General features: G+C 52.7%; 3 protein-coding genes across 5 annotated transcripts; all 3 read right to left on the bottom strand.

The window, feature by feature from the left end:
* Positions 1 to 3,279: 3,279 nt before the first annotated feature.
* Positions 3,280 to 5,336, bottom strand: HOXD8 (homeobox D8). Of its 3 annotated transcripts, XM_086750949.1 has the most exons (3): positions 5,085 to 5,336; positions 4,661 to 4,808; positions 3,280 to 4,071 (listed from the first exon to the last, which is right to left on the bottom strand). In XM_086750949.1, exons 1-3 carry the CDS (start codon positions 5,202 to 5,204, stop codon positions 3,776 to 3,778), a joined length of 564 nt encoding a protein of 187 aa, XP_086607075.1. In that variant the 5' UTR covers positions 5,205 to 5,336; the 3' UTR covers positions 3,280 to 3,775. The 3 variants fall into 3 exon arrangements, with proteins under 3 accessions (XP_086607075.1, XP_086607073.1, XP_086607074.1); XM_086750947.1 differs by having other exon boundaries at positions 4,661 to 5,336; XM_086750948.1 differs by having other exon boundaries at positions 3,280 to 4,068; positions 4,661 to 5,336.
* Positions 5,337 to 10,015: 4,679 nt separating this feature from the next.
* On the bottom strand, positions 10,016 to 12,722 carry HOXD9 (homeobox D9). The gene is made up of 3 exons (XM_086751090.1): positions 12,639 to 12,722; positions 10,743 to 11,339; positions 10,016 to 10,294 (listed from the first exon to the last, which is right to left on the bottom strand). Exons 2-3 carry the CDS (start codon positions 11,164 to 11,166, stop codon positions 10,158 to 10,160), a joined length of 561 nt encoding a protein of 186 aa, XP_086607216.1. The 5' UTR covers positions 11,167 to 11,339; positions 12,639 to 12,722; the 3' UTR covers positions 10,016 to 10,157.
* A 2,711-nt stretch (positions 12,723 to 15,433) lies between these two features.
* On the bottom strand, positions 15,434 to 17,869 carry HOXD10 (homeobox D10). The gene is made up of 2 exons (XM_086751049.1): positions 17,128 to 17,869; positions 15,434 to 15,711 (listed from the first exon to the last, which is right to left on the bottom strand). The coding sequence occupies exons 1-2, from the start codon at positions 17,867 to 17,869 to the stop codon at positions 15,434 to 15,436; spliced, it is 1,020 nt and encodes a 339-aa protein (XP_086607175.1).
* Between the last annotated feature and the right edge of the window lie 1,919 nt (positions 17,870 to 19,788).

Below are 19,788 nucleotides of genomic sequence, written 5' to 3'. Positions count from 1 at the left end.
CCAAGTTGTAAATTTTCTTCAAACAAAAAGGAATTTACTGCAATTCCTTGCGGATTTTGCACATACTGCTTCCCAGCGCCATGTTTCTTTCGCCTGCGCGCTGCGTTCTTGACGAGCCCTCGGTCCCGCCTGCCCGCGGCCTGCGCGCACCGGGCGCGGTGGCGGGTCCGCGCGGGCACGGCCGGGCCGCGGAAGATCCGCAGAGGGGAGCGGAGAGCGGGGCGAGATCCAGCGGAGCGGCTGCGGTGCTGCACAAGGTGGGGGGGGGGAAAACAAACGACACCCCTCTGTCCCGGTGGGTCCGTGTCTTGCCCCAACGAAAGGGGGTTTTACACCCACTCCCCGTCCCGTCCCCCCACACCCCCACCCCACCGGGCCCTAAAAGAAACCGCATTTCCTTTAGCGCCCACTACTGAGGCCGAAGCCGTCGCCCACCCAAAACCTGTCCGAGCCGCCTCCCCACCCCGAGGCGTGCGGTTCCCATAGGTTGGGCCGGGCGCTGTCACCGCTCCCCGGCTTCCCGCATCCCCCCTGGGAGAGACTGCCTCCGCCCCCGAAGGAACCTTCCCGGGGGCACCAACAGGGAAAATCCGATCCTCAGAAAGTACTCGAAGAGAATAAAGCCGGCCCCGTGTCTACAGGGAATACTCGGCTCGAAGGGGGAATTTTCTAGGTGTTTTTGCTCGGTTTTTGTTTCAGGAAGAAGCCGGGGCCCTCCGTCGGTGGCCTTCGCATTGATTGTACCTGCCTCGAAAAAAAAACAGCTAAAAAAATAGAAACGCTCTGAAAGACGTAGGATTTTTTTTTTTTAATGCGCTGCTTCGGGCAGTTAAACACCCGTGAATATCACACGCGTGCGGCGTGTCCCTCGGCCGAGGCAGCGGCACCTTTCGCGGTGGTTCCGCAGTACCCGCGGCCGCGCAGAGCCGCCCGACGCGGGAACGGATAAATTCGGCGGAAACCAAAGGCGCGATATATTCGCGCTGAGGCCGTCACAGGTGGCCTCCGGGCACCGCTGCCACCGCGACCCGCGCAGCCGCTGCTTTTCCCTGCCAAAAAAAAAAAAAACAAACCTGCTTGCTCCGGAGCTCAATGGCTCCGCTTTTACCGCGGGCGAGCTGAGAGCCCGGGCCAATTTCTGTCTCGCTTTTATTTTTCTTAGCGAGACTCCAAGCACAAGCGAGGGAGAGATTCACCAGCCAGGCTACAGGGTGGAAATATCTTAACAGCTACAGGGATTTTTTCCCCTCCTTTTTCTTAATAAATAAGGCGGGGAGGATGGCTGTTACCGCTAGGCCTTCGGAAGTGATGTACGCACAAGGAAGTCAGTTTTTGCCTGCATGGCTGCGTTCCCAGTCGGCCCAGGGAGAGCGACGCTAACGGAATCTTATTCGGGAATACTTAAATTTTATTATTTTAGTCTGGAAATTAAAAACAACGACTGCAGCAGCTTCTTCCCAGACAAATCCTGGCCTAGGAAGCGCTGGGATGTGGAGGTCTGGGCCCCGCGCTCCCCCGCAGGCAGCCCGCCTTTGCAGCAGGGCTTTCTCCGCCGCCGGGCCCCCGCCGTCCCCAGCCTCGCCCGCAAAGACAGCAGAGGAGGCAGGCTCACACCCTGCCCGGAGACTCAACCTGCCGGTGCCACTGGTGTTATTTTGAAAAACGAAAGCTTTTTTTTTTTTTTTTTTCCGCGTCAGGCGACCGGGTTTCCTTAAACCTGCCGCCACCAGCCCCACATCCTTCCGGGACACTGTGGGTATCGGTGTATTTATGCAAATCCATGCAAGCGAAATGTCTACTTCACCGCTTTGCTGCAGTTTCCCCGCGTTTACAACCTTTAACCAACGCCACGATGAAAACAAACACAGAACAATAGCTCCGCTTGCTTCTGCCTCCCTCTAGAGCTGGCGCGCTGCTGGAGTGGAAGCGTGCCTGGCTCGGTGGGGCTAGGAGGCCGGAGAGGAAGGGCAACGAAATTAACCAAATCCACCGTACGAATCCCGACCCCGCTCCCGCCGTGCCGCGTCCGTTCTCAGGAACAGAGCGGTGGGTGCGGGAGAGTGACGCAGCATCGGGCAGGCACGGAGGCCGCCGGACCGCGGCACCTCCCCAGGCCCTTGGATGGGGGTTTCCGAGAGGTTTCTCGCCAGAAAAATCTAAATTTATGGTGTTTGTCGCAGGGGCTGGCGCGTCCCTGCGGTTCCCTTCGCGGAACTGTCACTAGTGGAGGCGTGAGGCGGCGGTGGAAAAAGTGACGCAGAAATCTTAGTGGGGATTTACACCTCGTACCTCAGCCTAAAAAGGACAGCTCTCCGCCGTCCTCTCACTAGACCGCGGTCTGCGGGACCCCGCCACGGCGCGGGAGGAAAGGGTGGGAGGGGAGAGGGGGAGATAAATTAAACTCCTTTACTGATCGGAGAGGTATACCCATCCCGTGGCTGAGGGGAGCTGTGCGGCAGCCTCTATCCTCGCCGGCTGCGGCCTCCGCCGGGAAACGCGCCCAAACGGTCCGATAAGGTTTAGGTAGGGGGGGAAAAAAAAAAAAAAAAAATCAACACAAAGCAAAATCAAGAGCTCTATTTTTTTTTTTTTCCCCGTTTACGCGTGGTTTGCATCCACAAACTATTACAGCCCCGCGCAAGGTCACAAAACCTGCACTTTTCTCTGCTGGCCGGCCATCCACTGGGGAGACTGGGTCTGATTTGGGCGCGGTTTGCGTGGGGGGATTGGAAACCCCGCACAGGTCGGGAGTCGTCCTCGGGGCCGGGGGGGACACCCAACGCACGGCCCGGTCCCGTCTCCCTTAGCTGGGCTGGCAGCAGGCGGCTCCGCGGGGCGAGGGGCCGCGTTTAACGGCAGCGACCCCCTTGCTCCGCAGCCCCAGGGGGGAGGTGGGTGTACAAGAAAAGGGGAAGGCAGGGCTCGGGCGCACACGTCGAGGGTGCTCCCAGGGCCAGGCCGCAGCTTGGGCTCAGCCCCACAGAGCCCATGGCTGGCCATCCCTGGAATGGCGGTGGCAGGGCACGCAGGCGGCAGAGAGCGAAATCCAGTCTTTGTGTCCAATGTTCCGATTCCCAGACGCCACAGAAACACCCGGCGTCGGAGGAAGGACGGGGAAAAGCACAGGGGAACGTTAGTCCAAACTCGGCTCTGAGGGCTGCTGGAGGAGTGGATTACAGAAAGGATATCAGGAAGCCGATAGAATTTATATTCGAATAAATTCGGTTTATTTTAATCAAATATCAATAGCAGAAGGTTAAATATATTTCTAAGATATTTTCTTCGAATTTATTAAATTTATTTAATTTACTCAACATAAGATAAGAACAAGATTTAAAATAACACAAGTGCACTTGTCTTGATTAATAAAGCATTGTTAAATGGCTTGCTTATTGGTACATATTATTAGGAAGTTTACGTCGTTTCCCGCAATCACTGTCTTTTAAGGTTGCAACAAAAAAAAAAAAAAAGAGAGAAGTATTCATATATATATATATATCATTAGAAATACATTGCTACAAACTCTGTATCAAATTTCCAAAAGAAGCAGATCAACTGGTAAATCTAGAGACTGTTCCGGATACAGTTAAAAGAAAAACAAAACAAAACAAAACCAAAAACAAGTGAAGCACCCCAAGCAGAGAAATGTCAAGCAGAGGGACACGGGGTCACTCGTCCCACGACGGGACCACGTAGAGGGTGAAGCGGGCCGAGGTGTCGGGCTGTGGCGCTGGTTATTTTTTATAGCCTTTCACAAAGACTTTTAGGGCAAAAATTAATTCGTCTGGCCTTCAGCTCTGTCTTCTTCCAGATCATGTGCTTCCTTTTTGGCCTCCCCTTCCTTTCCCTCCTGTCTGGAAGCAGGGAATTTGTCCTTGTTGTTCTCTTTTTTCCATTTCATCCTCCTGTTCTGAAACCAGATCTTTACCTGCCTCTCCGTGAGTCCTAGTGCGTGGGACACCTCGATCCTCCTCTTCCTGGTCAGATAGGGGTTAAAAAGGAACTCCTTTTCCAGCTCTAGAGTTTGGAATCGGCTGTATGTTTGTCTTCCTCTCCTCCTACCCGGTGCTGCTGTTTAAAACAAAAACACAGGGTTTTGGAGGTCGGCGTGGTCCTTCAGAACAGAGCGCAGGCAGGGAGTGGGGCTCGGGTCCCTCCGGCAGCCCCCTCGGGGGGAGCCCAACAGAGCCCAGGGAGAGCGGAGGGCCCGGACGCGCGAGTGCGGGAAAAAGAGCGGCAACAAATGCACGAAGCGCCCGGATTCTCCCCACCCCACATCGGGGTTTGCGGGACCGAGTTCGGGGGGGGGGGGGTGTCACTTTATTATAATCTGGCAACCGACGGCTCCCGGCCCTGCACCGTTCCCGATGGGGCGGCGGCGGCGGAAGCCGGGCAAGCGTCTTGGCTGCGGCTCCGTGTCCGAGGGGAGACTTTAAGGCCGCTCCGGGGGCAGCAGCCGCCCTCCGCGGAGGTTTCTGTTCGCGGACCGTGGGGCTTTGCTGCCGCAAGGCACCGCGGGGAGAGGAGTCGCAGGGAGAGAGGCAGGGAAAGCGTGAGGCAGAGGCAGGGAGCGAGAGGCAGCGAGGAAGAAGCGGGAGGAGGAAAAAGAAAGTTTCAAACTCAGACGTGAGATGGAAGCAAATTTTTGACTGCGTCCAACCTTGTGGTCTCATCCAGGGAAACATTTGAGCAGGAGACGAGCTCTGATTTAAGTGGTCTGGTTCCTCGCCAATATTAGCACTGGACGATTTACAGTCAGGATATTGTACCAGCTCGGCCTCTTGCTGTGTCGTAAAAATCTGCTGTCTCTGTAAGTTATCGTATCCGTAAAATTTAGCGGGCTCCCCGTGACAGGTAACCCCGCTGCAGGGGGCAGGAGGCGGAGGCGCTGCGGGGGGAGGAGGAGGCGGCTGGTAGGCGGCCGCGGGGCTCCCCCCGGACGGGTGGTAAAAGTCCGCGGCCGCGCCGCTGCCGCCGCCCCCGGCCCCGGCGGCTGCGGGGTGCGGGAAGCCGACGGCGGCCCCGCCGTTCCCGTAGAGCAGGGCGGCGGCGGCAGCGGCGGCGGCGGCGTGGCGGCCGCTCACCTCGGGCGCGAAGTGACAGTCGTAGTAGGGGGGACTGACGGGCTCCCCCCCCGCCGCTGCCGCCGCCGCCGCCGCCGCCTTGTACTTGGAGTACAGCGGGTTGACAAAGTAGGAGCTCATCGGGGAGGGGGCAGCGGCGGGCGGGGGCGTGGGCGCGGGCACGGGGCGCTGCTCCCGCCGCCGTCGCCGCCGCTGCCTCTACGCCGCGCTCATGCCGCCGCCGCCGCCCGCCCGTCCGCGCCCCGCTCCTGCTCTCCGTGTATGTGGTGACCGGGACTGGAATATAATCGCTCCCAAAATGACCTGCCTCACTGCTTTTACTATTTCCTATTAGGCACACAGCAGCCCGCGCGCGCACGCACACACACACACACACACACACACGCGGTCATGAGCTCAGGGGGGACTTTTGGCTTCAGTTTACATGTGCCGCTCCTCGGGCGAGACAAAAACCCGGCCCAGCCCTGCCCGGATCCACCCTAGCCCCGGCGGCCCCCCACCCCACCCCCCCGCCCCCGCCGGTGCGCGTTGGCCAGGAGCAGCCGAAAAACTCCCGCCGCACAGGGGGCGAGGCGGCCGCGCAGATCCCGCGGCGATAACCGTGGGCGCGCTGCCCGGGGCCGCGCCGTCCGGCCAGCCCAGGCTGCGCTTCCCGGGGCTCGGGGCCGCGGCTGAGCGCTGGAGCGCGGCCTGCACCCGCCGGACGGGGAAGGCAAGAACCCGGCCGGGGCAGCCGGTGCCCGGGGAACGGGGGGTGTCGGCCAGGGCTGTAAGGGGGCCCGAAGGGTGGCAGCGTGCAGCGGCCGGGGCCCCGGGCCCTTCGGGTCTTTTCCTTGCAGGCCGGCAGAGCGCTGGGAAATGAGATGCACATTTACCCTTGACGCCGTGCACGCATGGCTGAGGCTCCAGGTTAATTGATACTTAATCGAAATCATGCCTATGAATACACTTTCCATCATTTCACCCTTGGTGGACGTCATTACCGAGGCAGAAAAAGGGGGGTGGGGGGGAGAAAGAAAAAAGGAAAGATGTACGGGTGAGTGGTGTGCACCTCTCGGGGACGAGGTCCGAAATAAGCGGGCCCTGTTCTCCTGGAGGAAGGAAGGAAGGGGCTGCCTGGCGGGCTCGGCACTGCCCCGGCTGCTCTGGCCGATCGCCCCCGTGGGGGGAGCGCGGTCCGGCCGCCTGCGCGGGCCCTGCGTGCCGAGAAGCGCCGTCTACGGTCCTCTCTTGCCCGCTTGGTCCCGCAGCGAGAACCAGCTTTTCGGACGGACACCCCCGGGAACGCTGCAGTCCGCCCTGTTTTGAAGACAGACGAAAAATGTAGGTGAAATATAATAGGGGCCCCGCCAGAGCCGCATGTGACTGTCTGGTGTGAATTGACAAAAATATTTGTGGTTACATAAAAGGCATCGCAGGCTCCTTCCCCATCACAGCCCGCTCCCCCCACCGCCACCCCGCCACCCCCCTAGTTAACTTGCTTTGTCTGGGGGAGCAGCCCACCTGCCCCGCATATGAGCGCCCGAACGGGCCCCGGGCCAGCGGCGACACCCCCGCCGGGACAGGGGCCCCGCGGCGCGGGGCTCACGGCTTTAGGAAGCTGACGGAGGCTCGGGGACCCCCGTGCAGCCCTGGGCCAGGCGAGGGGGCGAGAGAGGCCCTGGGAGCGGGGTGGGGAGGCACACGGATTTTTGGTGCTGGAAGGACAGACAGCAGCAAAAGCCCTGGCAAGGAGAGCAGCGGGAAGGCAGGAGGCCAGGCCAGACAGGGCGGGAGAGGTGGCAGAGAAACAGCGCCTCACCCTGCGGACGGGCGCGGAGGGACAGCGCCCAGGATCCGCGTCGGCGCCTTCCCCCACCCTTCCTTCTGCTCATCCCATCGGGGTCCCGCTCCCGCCGGCACGAAACGCCACCCGCATGGGGCTGGGGTGCTGGCGGCGAAGCGGCGGCTCCCCGCGGCGGGGGGGGCGCGGAGGGCGGCGCGCGGTGTGCGGAGCGCTGCGCGGGGCGCGGCGGCCGCGACGCTAGGGTGGAGCGCGAGCGCCCTCTGGCGGGGCGCGGCAGGAAGCACCCGCCCGCCCCACGCCGCCTGCGGCCCGGCCAGGCCCGCCGCCGTCCGGTGGCTCCGCCAGAAAACTGGACCGCTCCGCGGGGCCCCGGACACGGTGCAGCGCGGCAGGGCCCTCGGCGGAGAGCGGCTTCCATCCACCTCCTGGTCTGGGGTTGATTTTCTTCCTCTTTTTATTTTTCCCCCTTTTATTTTTTTTTTTTCCCCGTTTGTCAGTCGGAGTTCACAGTACCATTTTCTTAGCAAATTTCGATGACTCTCTCTTTTTTTTTTTTTTTTTTTTCTCCGCCAGTGCCATAATTAAATGCATACGAAGAACGCGCCTCCTTTACAGATGGCAGCCAGGAAAGACGCCGGAGCTTTGAAGACCGCTGCTATCGCGTTTTCGATCGTGTTTCCCCACATATGTCACCGCCAGTTCTCCGTGTGTGGTAGTTCCAGTGTTACACGTTTTTGTCTCTAACATGTTATTTTTTTGCCCGTGCGTTTATGTATTTATGGATTGATTTATGCAAACGAAAGTAAAGATGAATCTTTGTTCACCCCCCCTTCACCACACACGCCTGTGAGTTATTCAGTATAATGCGTGTGCACGCGACTGTGCATATGTACAAACATATATTAACACAACCAACGGGTAGGAATTAAATTATTGTTCACTTTGACACTAAAAGTAATTTCCATGGAAGAACTGCTTTTTGTCATTCGAGATGCGTAGCTTTCTTTCTGCCATTTTGAAATAAACACACAGTATTAGAAATAGGTAAATAAAGGGAAGGGGGAGAAGAAAATATGCAAGGTAAAATCTGGCAATCTGACTGAGACAAAATATTAAAAAAGAAATTATGCGGGCTTGGTGACAACGTCTTACCAGAGCGTCTGCTAGAATCAACACCATAGCGTGTTATGTGGCAATAATATTGTTTAAGTGTTGTTAGTTATAGATCACCCCTCCTCCACGATTATTTTCGAAAATCTGGAGGTAAACACGGTAGGGTTCGTCACAGTAGAATATCCAATAAAGTACGTTTCAACAAATCAGTGGACTTTGTAAAATCTCTCAATTTCATGACCTTCGGGTCTTTTTTTTTCAGTCTGTTGCCTTGGCCCAAGGCTGACATATTGAAATTTATAGTCTAAGATTTTAAGACCTAGTTTGTCTGCTTTTTTTTTTTTTGCTTTTTTCCCCCTCTAACAAACACAAACATCAAAATAAGGTGGTTTCAAAGAAAAGCGCCATAGCATATCGTAAACTCATTAGGTCCAGACGTCTAGCCATCTCAATGGTTTTATTATACCACGGTTCTTCCTGTTTTAAAAGAATTATAGGTATCTTCTCGACAATGGATGGGAGGCAATGCAACACCTTTTCCTGGCACGGCATGCTTTTGCCTGCCTTTTTTTTTTTTTTTTTTTCCCAGAGGTAAAAAACATTAAACGCCAGGTCGCTCAGCTCTCCCCTTAATCTTGAATTAACCGAACTGCTCGTAAATATTTACGGGTCCTTCATTTTAATGGTTGCTCTTTAAACAAAGCGTTTTTACAATGAACTTCATCTCAATTATCGTGATAAAGTCACGTCTGTGTGTAAGCGCAGGAGGCACGAGAGATGAAGCAGCCATGTGTCCCTCCCCCGAGCTTCCCAACCTTCAGATTAAAGAACGCAGGGGTTGGAAACAGAAAAAAAAAAAAAAAAAAGGAAAATATAAAAATAAAATAATAATAAAAAATTAATTAAAAATATATTTCCCAAATCACCCCCAGAGAAGGCCGCTCTCACACGCCGCGGCCGGCGCACCTACTGCGCGGCGCGGCCTCTCCGCCACTGCCCTCCCAGAGCGATCGTCTGCAGGGCCGGGGAAGGAAAAGCGGCTTTTCCCTGGCCGTTACCGGCCGCCGGAGGTGCCTCAGCCTCGGCAGCGCGGCCGAGGTTTCCCGCGGCCCCGGCCCGTCTGCGCCAGGGGGCTGCGCGGCGCGGAGAGCATCGCGAGGGGCACACAGATTTCTCCTCTCACCGCAGCGCTTGTCGTTCGGTCACGGCAGACTTTATTGTGTAATAACTGACAACAATTACAGCAGGTCGGCAGCTCGAGACACGGGGCGGTTAATGACTACAGCAGTCACCGGGGGCACGGACGCCAGCGAGCCGGGGGACCGGAGGCGTGAGGCCCTTCGCGAACGGCTTCAAGGATGAGACAACCTCCTAACAGTGCACTAAAGGTGGGGGGGAGACCGGGTGGGGGCATAGCTCGTGGCCTCACTGTGGCATCTACTGAGAAGGAGCGAAATTCAGACCTAGAAAGCAGAGTTTTTGGGTAAGGTTTCCTCTAAGGAAATCGTGGACAGCACAGCACCCCCATTGATTTAAGCGACTGCAATTTAATCTATATTTCATTATCGCAGTTATAATTAATTTCCTTACCTTTATTTTGGCAAAGTAACTACCTAGACTACACCACTTCGAAGAAACATGTCGAACATTTAACATCAGATAGAGTTCCCAAAGCTAACGTGCACTCACAATATCACCAACCAAACGGTCTGGGAAGGAGGAGGGGGGGATGAAGCGACTCTGCAAAACACGTTGGCGAGCAAGACAAAATTTCCCAAAATACCTGACATAGACCACGTTTCACTTCTATCTAAAAAAAAAAAAAGAAAAAAAAAAAAAAAAAGACCAGATTGATTTAAAGTTCCTGGACGGTAGGGGGGGGGGGGGTGGGGGGGGGCAGGAGGAGGAGGAGAATGTATGGGGGGCTGAAGGGGCAGGAGAAGAATAAAACCAAACCGACCAAAAAAAAAAAAAAAAAAGAAAGAAAACCAAACAAATCAACAACCAAAAACCCAAACGCCTCAGACTCGAAACTAAAGGAATATTCCCCAACTGCATTTCTACCCCGGTGTTAGTCTCCTTATTGCCTTTCTCCTTGTTCATCTTTTTCATTTTCATTCTTCTGTTCTGAAACCAGATTTTGACCTGTCTTTCTGTGAGATTTAAAATCCTAGCTACTTCGTAACGGCGGTCTCGGGTGAGGTACATGTTAAAGAGAAATTCCTTTTCCAGTTCCAGAGTTTGATACTTTGTGTAAGGACAACGCTTTTTCTCGTTGAACGAGCGTGGATCCAGTTTGCTGCAGGGTTATCTGGAAGAAGGGAGGTATACGGGGGGGGGGGGGGGGGGGGGGGGGGGGGGGGGGGGGGGGGGGGGGGGGGGGGGGGGGGGGGGGGGGGAGAAAAGGTCGTTAAATTAATTTAACGAAGGATGGACTGTTTTCACAACTTTGGCGGAATTATCATAAAAGCCTTAATGCCCCAGTCTGTTTACTGTACAAATGATGTCTTGATGGTAGGTGGTTATGTGGAGTCTTTTATGGGTGCTTGTTGCTGCTTGCGCTGGGGTAGGCGTCTAGACGTTTTTATAGGTTAGTAAAACTATCAGTTTTGCACATTCGAGCCTTACAGGTTTCGGCAATAAATCAAAGGGGCAATTTCTTTATTTCTTTCATTCTTTCTTTCTCTCCCTCTCTCTCTGTCCCTCTCTCTGCCTCTCTCTCCCCCCCCCCCCCCTTTTTTTTTTTTTTTTTTACTTACTTGGGTCAAGTTGCTGCTGTTTCTCCTCCTTCAGATCGCTGCTCGGGCTGGGATTGTGGCTGCAGGCGGCGGGGTCCTTGGAGCTGCTGGCGGCCGCCTTCTCCCGGGGCTCCGGGAGGAAAGAGCCGCACGTGTACTCGGGCACACCGATCCCCTGGGACTCCCGGGACGAGGAGCACTCAGTCCTTTTGGAGGAGGAGGAGGAGGAGGAAGACGAGGAGGTGGCTGCTCCCGTCTCCGGCTTTATCCCGTAGTGGCGCCCGTTGGAGGAGCCGGAGCCGGACGTGGAGCCGCCGCCGCCGCCGCCGCCGCCGCCGCCGCCCGGGAAGCCCGGGAAGGGCTCGATCCAGGAGCGCACGTAGCGGCCGGCGTCGGCTGCCCCTAAGTGGGGCTGGTGCATGTAGGGGTGGTAGATGCCGGTCATTGCCGCAGACGGCTGAGGGTGAACCGCGGACCAGGAGGTGGAGAACACGGTGGATTTTGGCGCAAAGCTACAGGAGGAAAAATCTGAACTCTCTGCAACACCTGATGGCCTGGAGGTCGCACTGTGACCTCCCTGGACGAATCTACTCCCGTAAACTTCTTCGCTTTCATGGCCTATGAGAGAATCGACATAATAGTTACTTATGGTGCCACTAGACGACATTTTAGGCTCCCCTCTTAGTCATATAAAAGGTTACACTGTTAACTGTATATGATACCCTCCCGGAGAACAATCGTAGTATTTTGCAGACTGCAACCCTCAACCATTGGTTGCGGAGCCCACGTGATCATATTTACCAATACTGCGAGTAAATCAATCCGCTAAACTGGGGCTGCTGTGATTAAAAAAAAAAAAAAATCATCATCAACAACGGCTCCGCACCGACTGCGCGCTCGGACCTCCTGTCCTACCCTGCCCTGCCCTGCCCTTCCCTACCCTGCGTGCCCACCCGCCTGCCCCGCTTGCCCGCTCGCCCGCCCTGCCAGCCCTGCCCGGCTTCGCTGCTAGCCCTGCCAGCCCTGATAGCCCGCCTGCCCGCCCCGCTCGCCCGGGGCGCGGCGGGCGTGGCCGCGCTGGCAGCCCACGGCCGCGGCGGGCGCGGACTATTTCTTCACCTCCTTTGAGTGATTTCTGCCATTCACTTCTTAATCAATGAGAGGCAGGGTGTTTAAATAAATCCAACAGCCTTGGCTTGCTAATCGCACTCCAAGCTGCTGAGGAAACCCGCTGGGAAAGGGGGATTCTTGCCTGTAAAAACAAACCATCGCAAGCTGGGACTGTAACGACTTCTCATAAAACAGGAAAATGTTACAGTAAAAGCACATTGCGGTACTTCCATATTTCAGAGCATGTGCGGGTATTATTATCCGCTTCCCTCCCTCCCACCCCTTCCCCGGACAGAAAGTTTCCATGGAAAGGACACACTTTTCAAAAGAGATGCCCATTGTGTTGTTTTAAAACAGGTGGAAGACCTCTGTAATGATTTTATGCCTTTCAATAAAAATTTTATGAGGTGTATTTGATTATAGATTAATGTGTCCCTAATAAAATGGACGGATGGAAACAGCACAGCCTGTGTCTCCGAGCACGACTGACGTGTGGCTGCACACATGCTCCTGCCTCTGAGAAACTTTGGGGGCTACCCAGCCCCAACGCAGCCCCCCTTGCGGTGCCCGGGCGGGCAGGCTCGGCCCCCAGAGGGGCTCGGGGCTGCCGCTGGCCCCCGCCCGCCGCCGGAGCCGCCTCCTCCGCCCCCGGTGCCGGGGGAGCCGGGCCAAGCTGGCCACGTTCAATGCCTACGGGAGATTTTTGCCCATTCTGCTGCTTTTTCCTTCCCTTCCCCTCTCCCTTCCCCTGCCCGAGTGTCCTTCCCTGAGCAGCACGGTGCCCGCTTAGTACCGAAAGCCTGTTACCGGTGCTCCTCTGCCCGCGCCCGCTCTCCCGAGCGAGGGACGGCGGCCGCCGCAGGATCCGGAGGAAGCGCGCACGGTGAGCGGGGAGCCAGCCTCCAGCACGGCCCTCCGAGGGCACCGGCAGCTGCCCTGAGAAAACACTTCCTACACGCGGGCCGGTGCGAGGAAGGGGCCGAAATTCCTGTTTATTTCATGATTTATTACTCTCTTATGTTGTTTTCTTCCTTTATTTTCTTATCTTTTTTTTTTCCCTCTCTCTTTAATTTTTTTGTTGTTGTTGTTTTTAGGTTGCTGGTTTGGTTGTGGTTTTGCTTTTTTTTCTTTTTCTTTTTTTATTTTCCGTATTGCCATCTCACTTTAGCAGTTTGCTTTGCATTTTCGTAGTTCTCTCATATTTTTCTCCAGAACCAGGGTTTGTGGCACGGGCGAAGGATTGCCCCTCGCTTCACACAGATATATATTGATAGAGCAGGCAGATTACAGTGAGCCTCCTTTTTTTTATGTACGTTAAGCACTTGGTATGGAGCCAGCTAATTACTCCCCACTGCCGAAACTTCTCTGGTGATGTAGCGAGCATCTTTAAAGGAAAGGAAAAGACTGTTCAAATGTATGTAGTATTTAAAGAGGCAGGGGTTTTGAGCACCATTTCGTTGTTTGTTTTCGAAACGAGAGCAAACACGGAATACCTACGTGCTTGCGGCTCCCGCAGCTTCAAAATGGTGATGATTTGATTTGAGGAAAATATTCCTGTGCTCTAAGAGTAAACGTGCACATGAAAAACGTATTGGCTTAAATTAAATATCCGACAGAAGAGAAAAACACAACGCCACCAGCTGCAATGTGAGCAGTATCAGTGTCACCAAGTCAGGCAGCGTTGGCACTATCTTGTGTGTAATTTCTTGATTTAGAAACTGCTTAGGGGAGGAATGGGCGTTGATTGCGAGCAAGCTGGTTTCCCAGAGCAAACAGTAGCCACGCCATTTTTTCCAGTGCTGCTTGAAGCAGCTAAAGTACGCCCAAGTATTTGCACTTCGATTTGGAGTCATGTTCATTCGCAAGCCATTTGTAGTTCTGCTGAGTATTTCTGCTCACACAGACACTCACACCCACTCTTACACACGCACACGCCCTTCCTCAACTTCCAGTGCAGAGCCCTGCTCACAGCATTTTTCAGCTGCATACAGAATGGGTTAAGGGTAGTGAACTTCATTATCTGGATGTGTGCTACTAAAACGGAATTGCGTGAAATAAAACGATCTCTGAGCAAACAGAAACGGTGCACGGTGACAGAAGTAGGTTTGAAGAGGCTGGTGTACTTCTATAAGGACGCTTGGGAGCCTTTCTGCTCGAAAGAGCCAACCTTGCCAGATGTTTGAGGGAGTATTTTCCCGTCCACCATCTTCTGAAAGCTCTTGAGCTGGCCAAGAGCAGAATTCCTTAACGTTTACTTATACCCAGCTTTGCATTTGGTATGTTGGTTTGGTTTTGGTTGGTTTTGTTTTTGTTTTTGTTTTTGTTTTAGCGATTAAAGACATGATATCGAAGTCTACACGTTGTAAGCACGTAATGACTGATATTTTTAAAATCAACATACGAACGTCAAATAAAATGACACACATATTGCTCACAGCTTGTAGTAGAAATATATTTTTTATCACTTACCATTTATGAGTTGATTGGATGAGGATGTCCAGTTTAGGTCATAATACTTTACTACTTTTTTCTTTTTTTTTTTTTCTTTTTCTTTTTTTTTCTCTCTCTCTCTTTTTTTTTTCATTCAGTTTGTCAGACTGCGAACATCACACAACATTTTGTCAGTTAATCATTTGTTTACAGGCACAATTATAAATTAATTAGGTTTACATCATTTCCCGCCCCAGTCTCCACCCCACCCCTAAGAAGGAAGAAGGGAGGGGGGGAGATAAAAAATGAAACAAAAAGGGGGAAAATAAAGAAAGAAAACCAGGCACACACACACAAAGACTAGAAAATGGCAGGTACGTCAGTCCAAAGAGCTGCTGATAGAGAAAGATCAGGAGACCAACCTGCATCTATACTTTAAATATTTTAGAAAACCAAAGGAACCGCAGTAGTTTACAGAGTTTATTGCATTATACATGCGAACAGAACATGCACAAGAAGGACATATTGCTGCTGAACGACTACTATTCCACATATGCACCACAAGGAAATGTCTACAATGGAGAAGAAGGAAATATTCCATTTTACGAAGGACAATCTCTAAGTTCATTTGCGAGGATAGTTACATTATAATGTGCTTCTCTTTCCCCCCGCCCCCGAAGTTCCCCCCCCTCCTTTTTTTTTTTTCTTAAAGTATTGAATGTACTCAAAACGTTATGGCCCGTGTAACAGCCCCACATAAATACCATTTTGTTAGTAAAAACATGAAAAAGTCACATTGCTTGGATGTTCGACAGTTCCAATAAGTTAAGACCAAATTATAATATTCAATAATAGTTACCCTGCATTACGATGAGAACAAAAATAAATTACACGTGCTAGGTTTTATATATACTCATCATAGTAATACATATCCACTTGCAGCGCTAAAAGAAGGACGAAGAGTCACATTCTATCAGAAAAAACAAACAAACAAACAAACAAACAAAAACAATCTCCCCCCCGCCCACCCCAAAAAAAAAAAAAAAAAAAAGGAAGAAAACCAAAACCAAACCCAAACTGGAAAATGCCGGGTTTTGCCAGAGTCTCTCCTGCCTTTAGCAAGCGGCGGTGCCGTGCCTGCTCCTCACGGGTGCCCCCCCCGGGGTGAGGGTTTAAGAGAAGGTCAGATTAGCGGTCAGTTCTCGGATTCGGTTCTCCCTGCTCATCTTCTTGAGCTTCATTCTGCGGTTTTGAAACCAAATCTTGACCTGCCTGTCAGTGAGGTTTACGCTCTTACTGATCTCTAGACGGCGCTCTCGAGTGAGATACATATTGAATAAGAACTCTTTCTCTAATTCCAGTGTTTGGTGCTTAGTATAAGGACACCTCTTCTTTCTGCCACTCTTTGCAGTTAGCCAATTGCTTGTTGGAGTATCAGACTTGATTTCCTCTATCAAAATCAAAGAAGAAGAAAAAAAAAATCAAAAATCCCTCAGGCTGTTAGAGTGTACCCTTGGCCATGACCCCTCCTCTGCAGTGTCTGGCAGAGATGGTGGACGTGGGCATCAGAGACAGCCGGGGTGAAATGTGGGCGCAAAGGGGGACCCGCTGCCAGGCTGGGCTCGCCCCGTCCCCTCAACCCCCCGCACCCCCCGCACCCTGCCTTGCGGCCACCCCGTTCTCCCGGCCCTTCCGCAAACGGGCTCTCAAGTTTTCAGCTGGCGTTTAGCCTTTCCACCGTCTTTAGCCTGCCATCAGCCCCACGGCCACATTATAACGGGTCTAGCCTCGCCGTGGCCGCCTCAGGCTCCCACGACACTTGCTACGAAAATACCCCAATTACAGAACCACCCTCACATTGTATTTTGAAGCAGCTTCCCCCCAGCCGCCAGCGGAATTACACAAGCACACCTAGGAGCAGGCATAGACGTTTTCTCAGCCAAAAAGGTACACGATAAATTAACACTCTCTGCCTTGGACTTTTTTTTTTTTTTTAACCATTTTCCTTTTAGATTTTTTCCCCCCCACCAGAAACAAATCTGCCCCAACAACAACCTGGACCTGGGCTGTTAAATACAATTCATATAAATACAATCTCCATGCACACGTAGGGTAAAAATCGACCTAGAGGTTGCAAAGCACATTTTGATAGGATAAAATTTCTCGTTTTGGGATTTTCCGACACACGCCGTTCGAAAGGAAGGCTTTAGTGCACTTTTATAGGGAAAATAAAATCAAACTACCTCCACGTTCAGCTCTCAAATGCATTTCAAAATACTGTTGCACTTTTGGAGACCAACTCAAGGTTATCTAAAGCACCACGTTGAAATATTCCACCTTTGGACCAGGCAGACAGCGGGGCTGCTGCTTTCATTGTGCATTTATTTCCAACTTTACCCAGCCTGCTACCACCTATTGCTCACCTATTTTAATAGGATCGTAATTACCTTTAAATGCGATCAAACCGCAGTAAGGGTCAGTGAAAATAATTTAAAAAACAATAGTAATAATCAGCGAAATATTACGAGAGAAAAGTTGAGCTGGTCATATTTTACAACCTCCAGACGTGCTTTTTTAGAGGTATGGGGCTGCCTTTGGCCGCTGCAGCGCACTAGGGAGCACACACGGCTGCATTTCCCGCACCGGAGAGGCGGTCTGCACGCAAGAGAGAGGCAGACCTCCACGGCAAATCTGTGGACCCTTTCGCGTGGCATTTTAGCCTGCTAAAACCTTCGGAGGCACGGCACCTGCAGCCCGATACTCCTTAGCATCCAACGCGACGGCTGTGATGCTCGTTAGTATATTCGAGCGTGCTTTGCGGTGCTGGGGTTGCACCACGGCACGGCTTAAACTCGGTAATACAGACCTTTGCTCTCCTTCTCCTGGACCTCTGGGCTGGACACGGAGCCTTCGGGCAGGCAGCTCCGCTCGTCTTGCAACGTGGACTTGGGCTCGGGACTTTCCACTTGAGAGACTTTAGCGGTGCTGTCTTGGTTGTTCGGGTTTTCATTCATTTTCTTTTCCAGCTGAAGTTGAGCAGATATCTGCGGTTTGGAGCTGCCGCGAGGGTTTAACTGTAACATTACAGTTGAACTCGTTTCAGGGCTATTATTGTACTCTTGGGTTTTCCCAGTGGCGTAGGTCTGGCTCAGTCTAAAATATCCTGGGACGGGAACCTCGGGGTTCTCAATGGGGCATGATTCAGACACCAGCCTCTGGTAGGATGGGACGTCTGCAGAAATTAGTTTGGATCTCTTATCGGAATACATGCAGCAATTGCTTTCTTCCTTAATATTTGTAGTGAAGGAACAAGTGGGGACCTGCTGTGTAACAGGTTGCTCTATTCGACAAGATCTGTTCGGGTCTGTCCAAGTGTCTACTTGAGGTATATAAGGATGTACATTCATACCCATATTTTGGTGATTAACTTCTCTTTTAGCCAGAGACGGAAGGAGTCCACAGGTTTGCATCCCATACGTCCCAATGTCTGTGCTAGGTGGCATATACATGCTGGCGCTGTTGGAGTAGAAACTGTCACTCCTGCACGCACTGATGAGAGAGTCTACTAAAAAAGTATTGGCGGCAGGAGAGCTGTTGGGAAAGGACATTTTGGGGCGGAATTTGAGGAAGAGAGATTGTGTCCTTTGTAGGCTGACATCTCTAGGAAAACATTCCCGTGGAACCGCGGATGCCTCCGCGCGACCACATGACAGCCGGGCCAATGGCAGCGCCCGCCGCCCCGCGCCCCGCCGCCCCGCCGCTGACGCGCCCCGCCGCGCCGCCCCGCCGCGCCCCGCCGCGGTCAACAGCGACCCCTAGGCCGCCGCCGCGGCACCGCACCGCGCCGCGCAGCGCCCACCGCCCACGCGCTGCGGCAGCCGGACGGGCCCCGCCGCGCCGCCGCGGCACCCCGGGCCGGTTGGCTGGCCGCGTCCCGCGTGTCCCCGTCCCCTCACACCGCACAGCGCCGCGAAGGCTCCGCGGGCGAGAACACCCCCCCACTCCGTCCCATCCCGCCCCCCCCCCCCCGTCCAGGAGGAAACGCGCCCGCCCGCCATGGCCGCTGTAAAAGCCCCGCTTCTGACAAGTGCGGGGACAAAAGGTTGCGGGATTTATTAAGGCGTATTAAGGAGAATCAGGGGCGATCAATAAAAGCCTCATCTACATTCTTGGGCTACTTGGTAATTTTCTTGCTTCTGAAGCTTTTTCAAGAGTTATACCCTCTGTTGCCGCGCACGGGAAGATATTTTATTAACAAATCAATCGAGACTTTGTAAAGGATAAGATTAATAGTTAAGATTTAGCATAATGGTGTTCGCGTTATGAATTATTGAAAATTATACTATTGATTTTTTTCCTCGCTGCGAACCGAGAAGGTCAATTTTTGTTTTAACACAAATCGTCAAATATTAAAAGCTGGACTTTTGTCATAACTCGAGTTTTATATGGACGCTGCATTCCTAAAATTATTTTACAATGCTCTCTCCCGACAGCCTGGGAAGGAGGGGGGGGGGGGAAGTAGGGTTTTCTCTTGCCCTGGAAACTGAAAGCATCGCATAAAGGTAATTTCTCCTTCTGTAGTATTGCTAATTAAAAAACATACAGAAACTCCTCTCCTCACTGCAACTCTCCGAATAACTTTTTCCTTCTCTCTCTCTTTTTTTTTTTTTTCTTTTAGGAAGACAGACAGATGCATCTGTATTGTTAACAGAAATAAATACCGAAGGCAACACTAACTGTCTACATGGCAAATCAGACTTTTCCATCCCAACATTTTAAATGTGGTTTACTGTTTTTCCCCTCACTTCATACCCATGTTTACCTCCGAAGCTGTTACGTTTTGAACAGTGGTGGCACAAAATTGTTTATTACTCTTTTCCCTTTCTTTCCTTTTATTTTCTTCCCTTCTTTCTTTCTTGTCTTTTTTTTTTTTTTTAATGTTCTCAAACTGGAGTGTTTCTTATCTAGGACTAATGCTGTCAAGGACTCTCATTCAGGCAAAGCGAACTTGTTGATGATTTTTGTTTCGGGTTCGCCCACTTGTTTATTTTGGGCCTTTCTACCATCAAAACACCCTTTCAGTTCCCCAAGACCGGGCAGCACGTGAAAGGATTAAAAAAAAAAAATCAAAATACGTCTTTCCCACAGCTGAAAACACGCATTTTCCACCCGCCTGGATGTGAATTTTCCCCCGTTTCCTGGCGTTTGGATGTTCTGCACTTTACTGTTCACTCCGCACTGCCGGAAACAATAACCCTGTTCAAAATTTCGCTGTGGCAATGAGACAGACCTTTTAAAACCTTATCGCAGCTGTTCAAATACAACATCATTGTCAGGTTAAGAGCCAGTGTCTTTTACAGCCGCAGCCTCCAGCTTGCCGGCGAGTTTCCGCGTCCCCTTCCTCGGGGCGCTGCGGGGCGAGAGACTCTCCCGCAGCATCCCCCGGGCAGCCCCTGCCCTCCGCGGCCGAGCGCGAAGAGGGGGGCTCGGCCGGGCTCTGCCTCTTTTAAGATCACGATCAGAGCCA

The sequence above is a fragment of the Chlamydotis macqueenii genome, chromosome 6 (assembly GCF_036417535.1).
Source record: "Chlamydotis macqueenii isolate bChlMac1 chromosome 6, bChlMac1.mat, whole genome shotgun sequence".
Lineage (NCBI taxonomy): Eukaryota > Metazoa > Chordata > Aves > Otidiformes > Otididae > Chlamydotis > Chlamydotis macqueenii.
The sequence above is the reverse complement of the archived record's forward strand: the minus strand, read 5'-3'. Positions and strand labels throughout refer to the sequence as shown.

Excerpts from the sequence above, each read along its gene's own strand:
- HOXD8 (XM_086750947.1), bottom strand. The coding sequence starts at position 5,204 with ATGAGCTCCTACTTTGTCAACCCGCTGTACTCCAAGTACAAGGCGGCG. Across the intron at positions 4,072-4,660 it reads TCCCTGGATGAGACCACAAG|CAGCACCGGGTAGGAGGAGA; the intron begins GTTGGACGCAGT and ends TGTTTTAAACAG.
- HOXD9 (XM_086751090.1), bottom strand. The coding sequence starts at position 11,166 with ATGACCGGCATCTACCACCCCTACATGCACCAGCCCCACTTAGGGGCA. Across the intron at positions 10,295-10,742 it reads ACAGCAGCAACTTGACCCAA|ATAACCCTGCAGCAAACTGG; the intron begins GTAAGTAAAAAA and ends CCCTTCTTCCAG.
- HOXD10 (XM_086751049.1), bottom strand. The coding sequence starts at position 17,869 with ATGTCCTTTCCCAACAGCTCTCCTGCCGCCAATACTTTTTTAGTAGAC. Across the intron at positions 15,712-17,127 it reads CCAGGAGAAGGAGAGCAAAG|AGGAAATCAAGTCTGATACT; the intron begins GTCTGTATTACC and ends TGATTTTGATAG.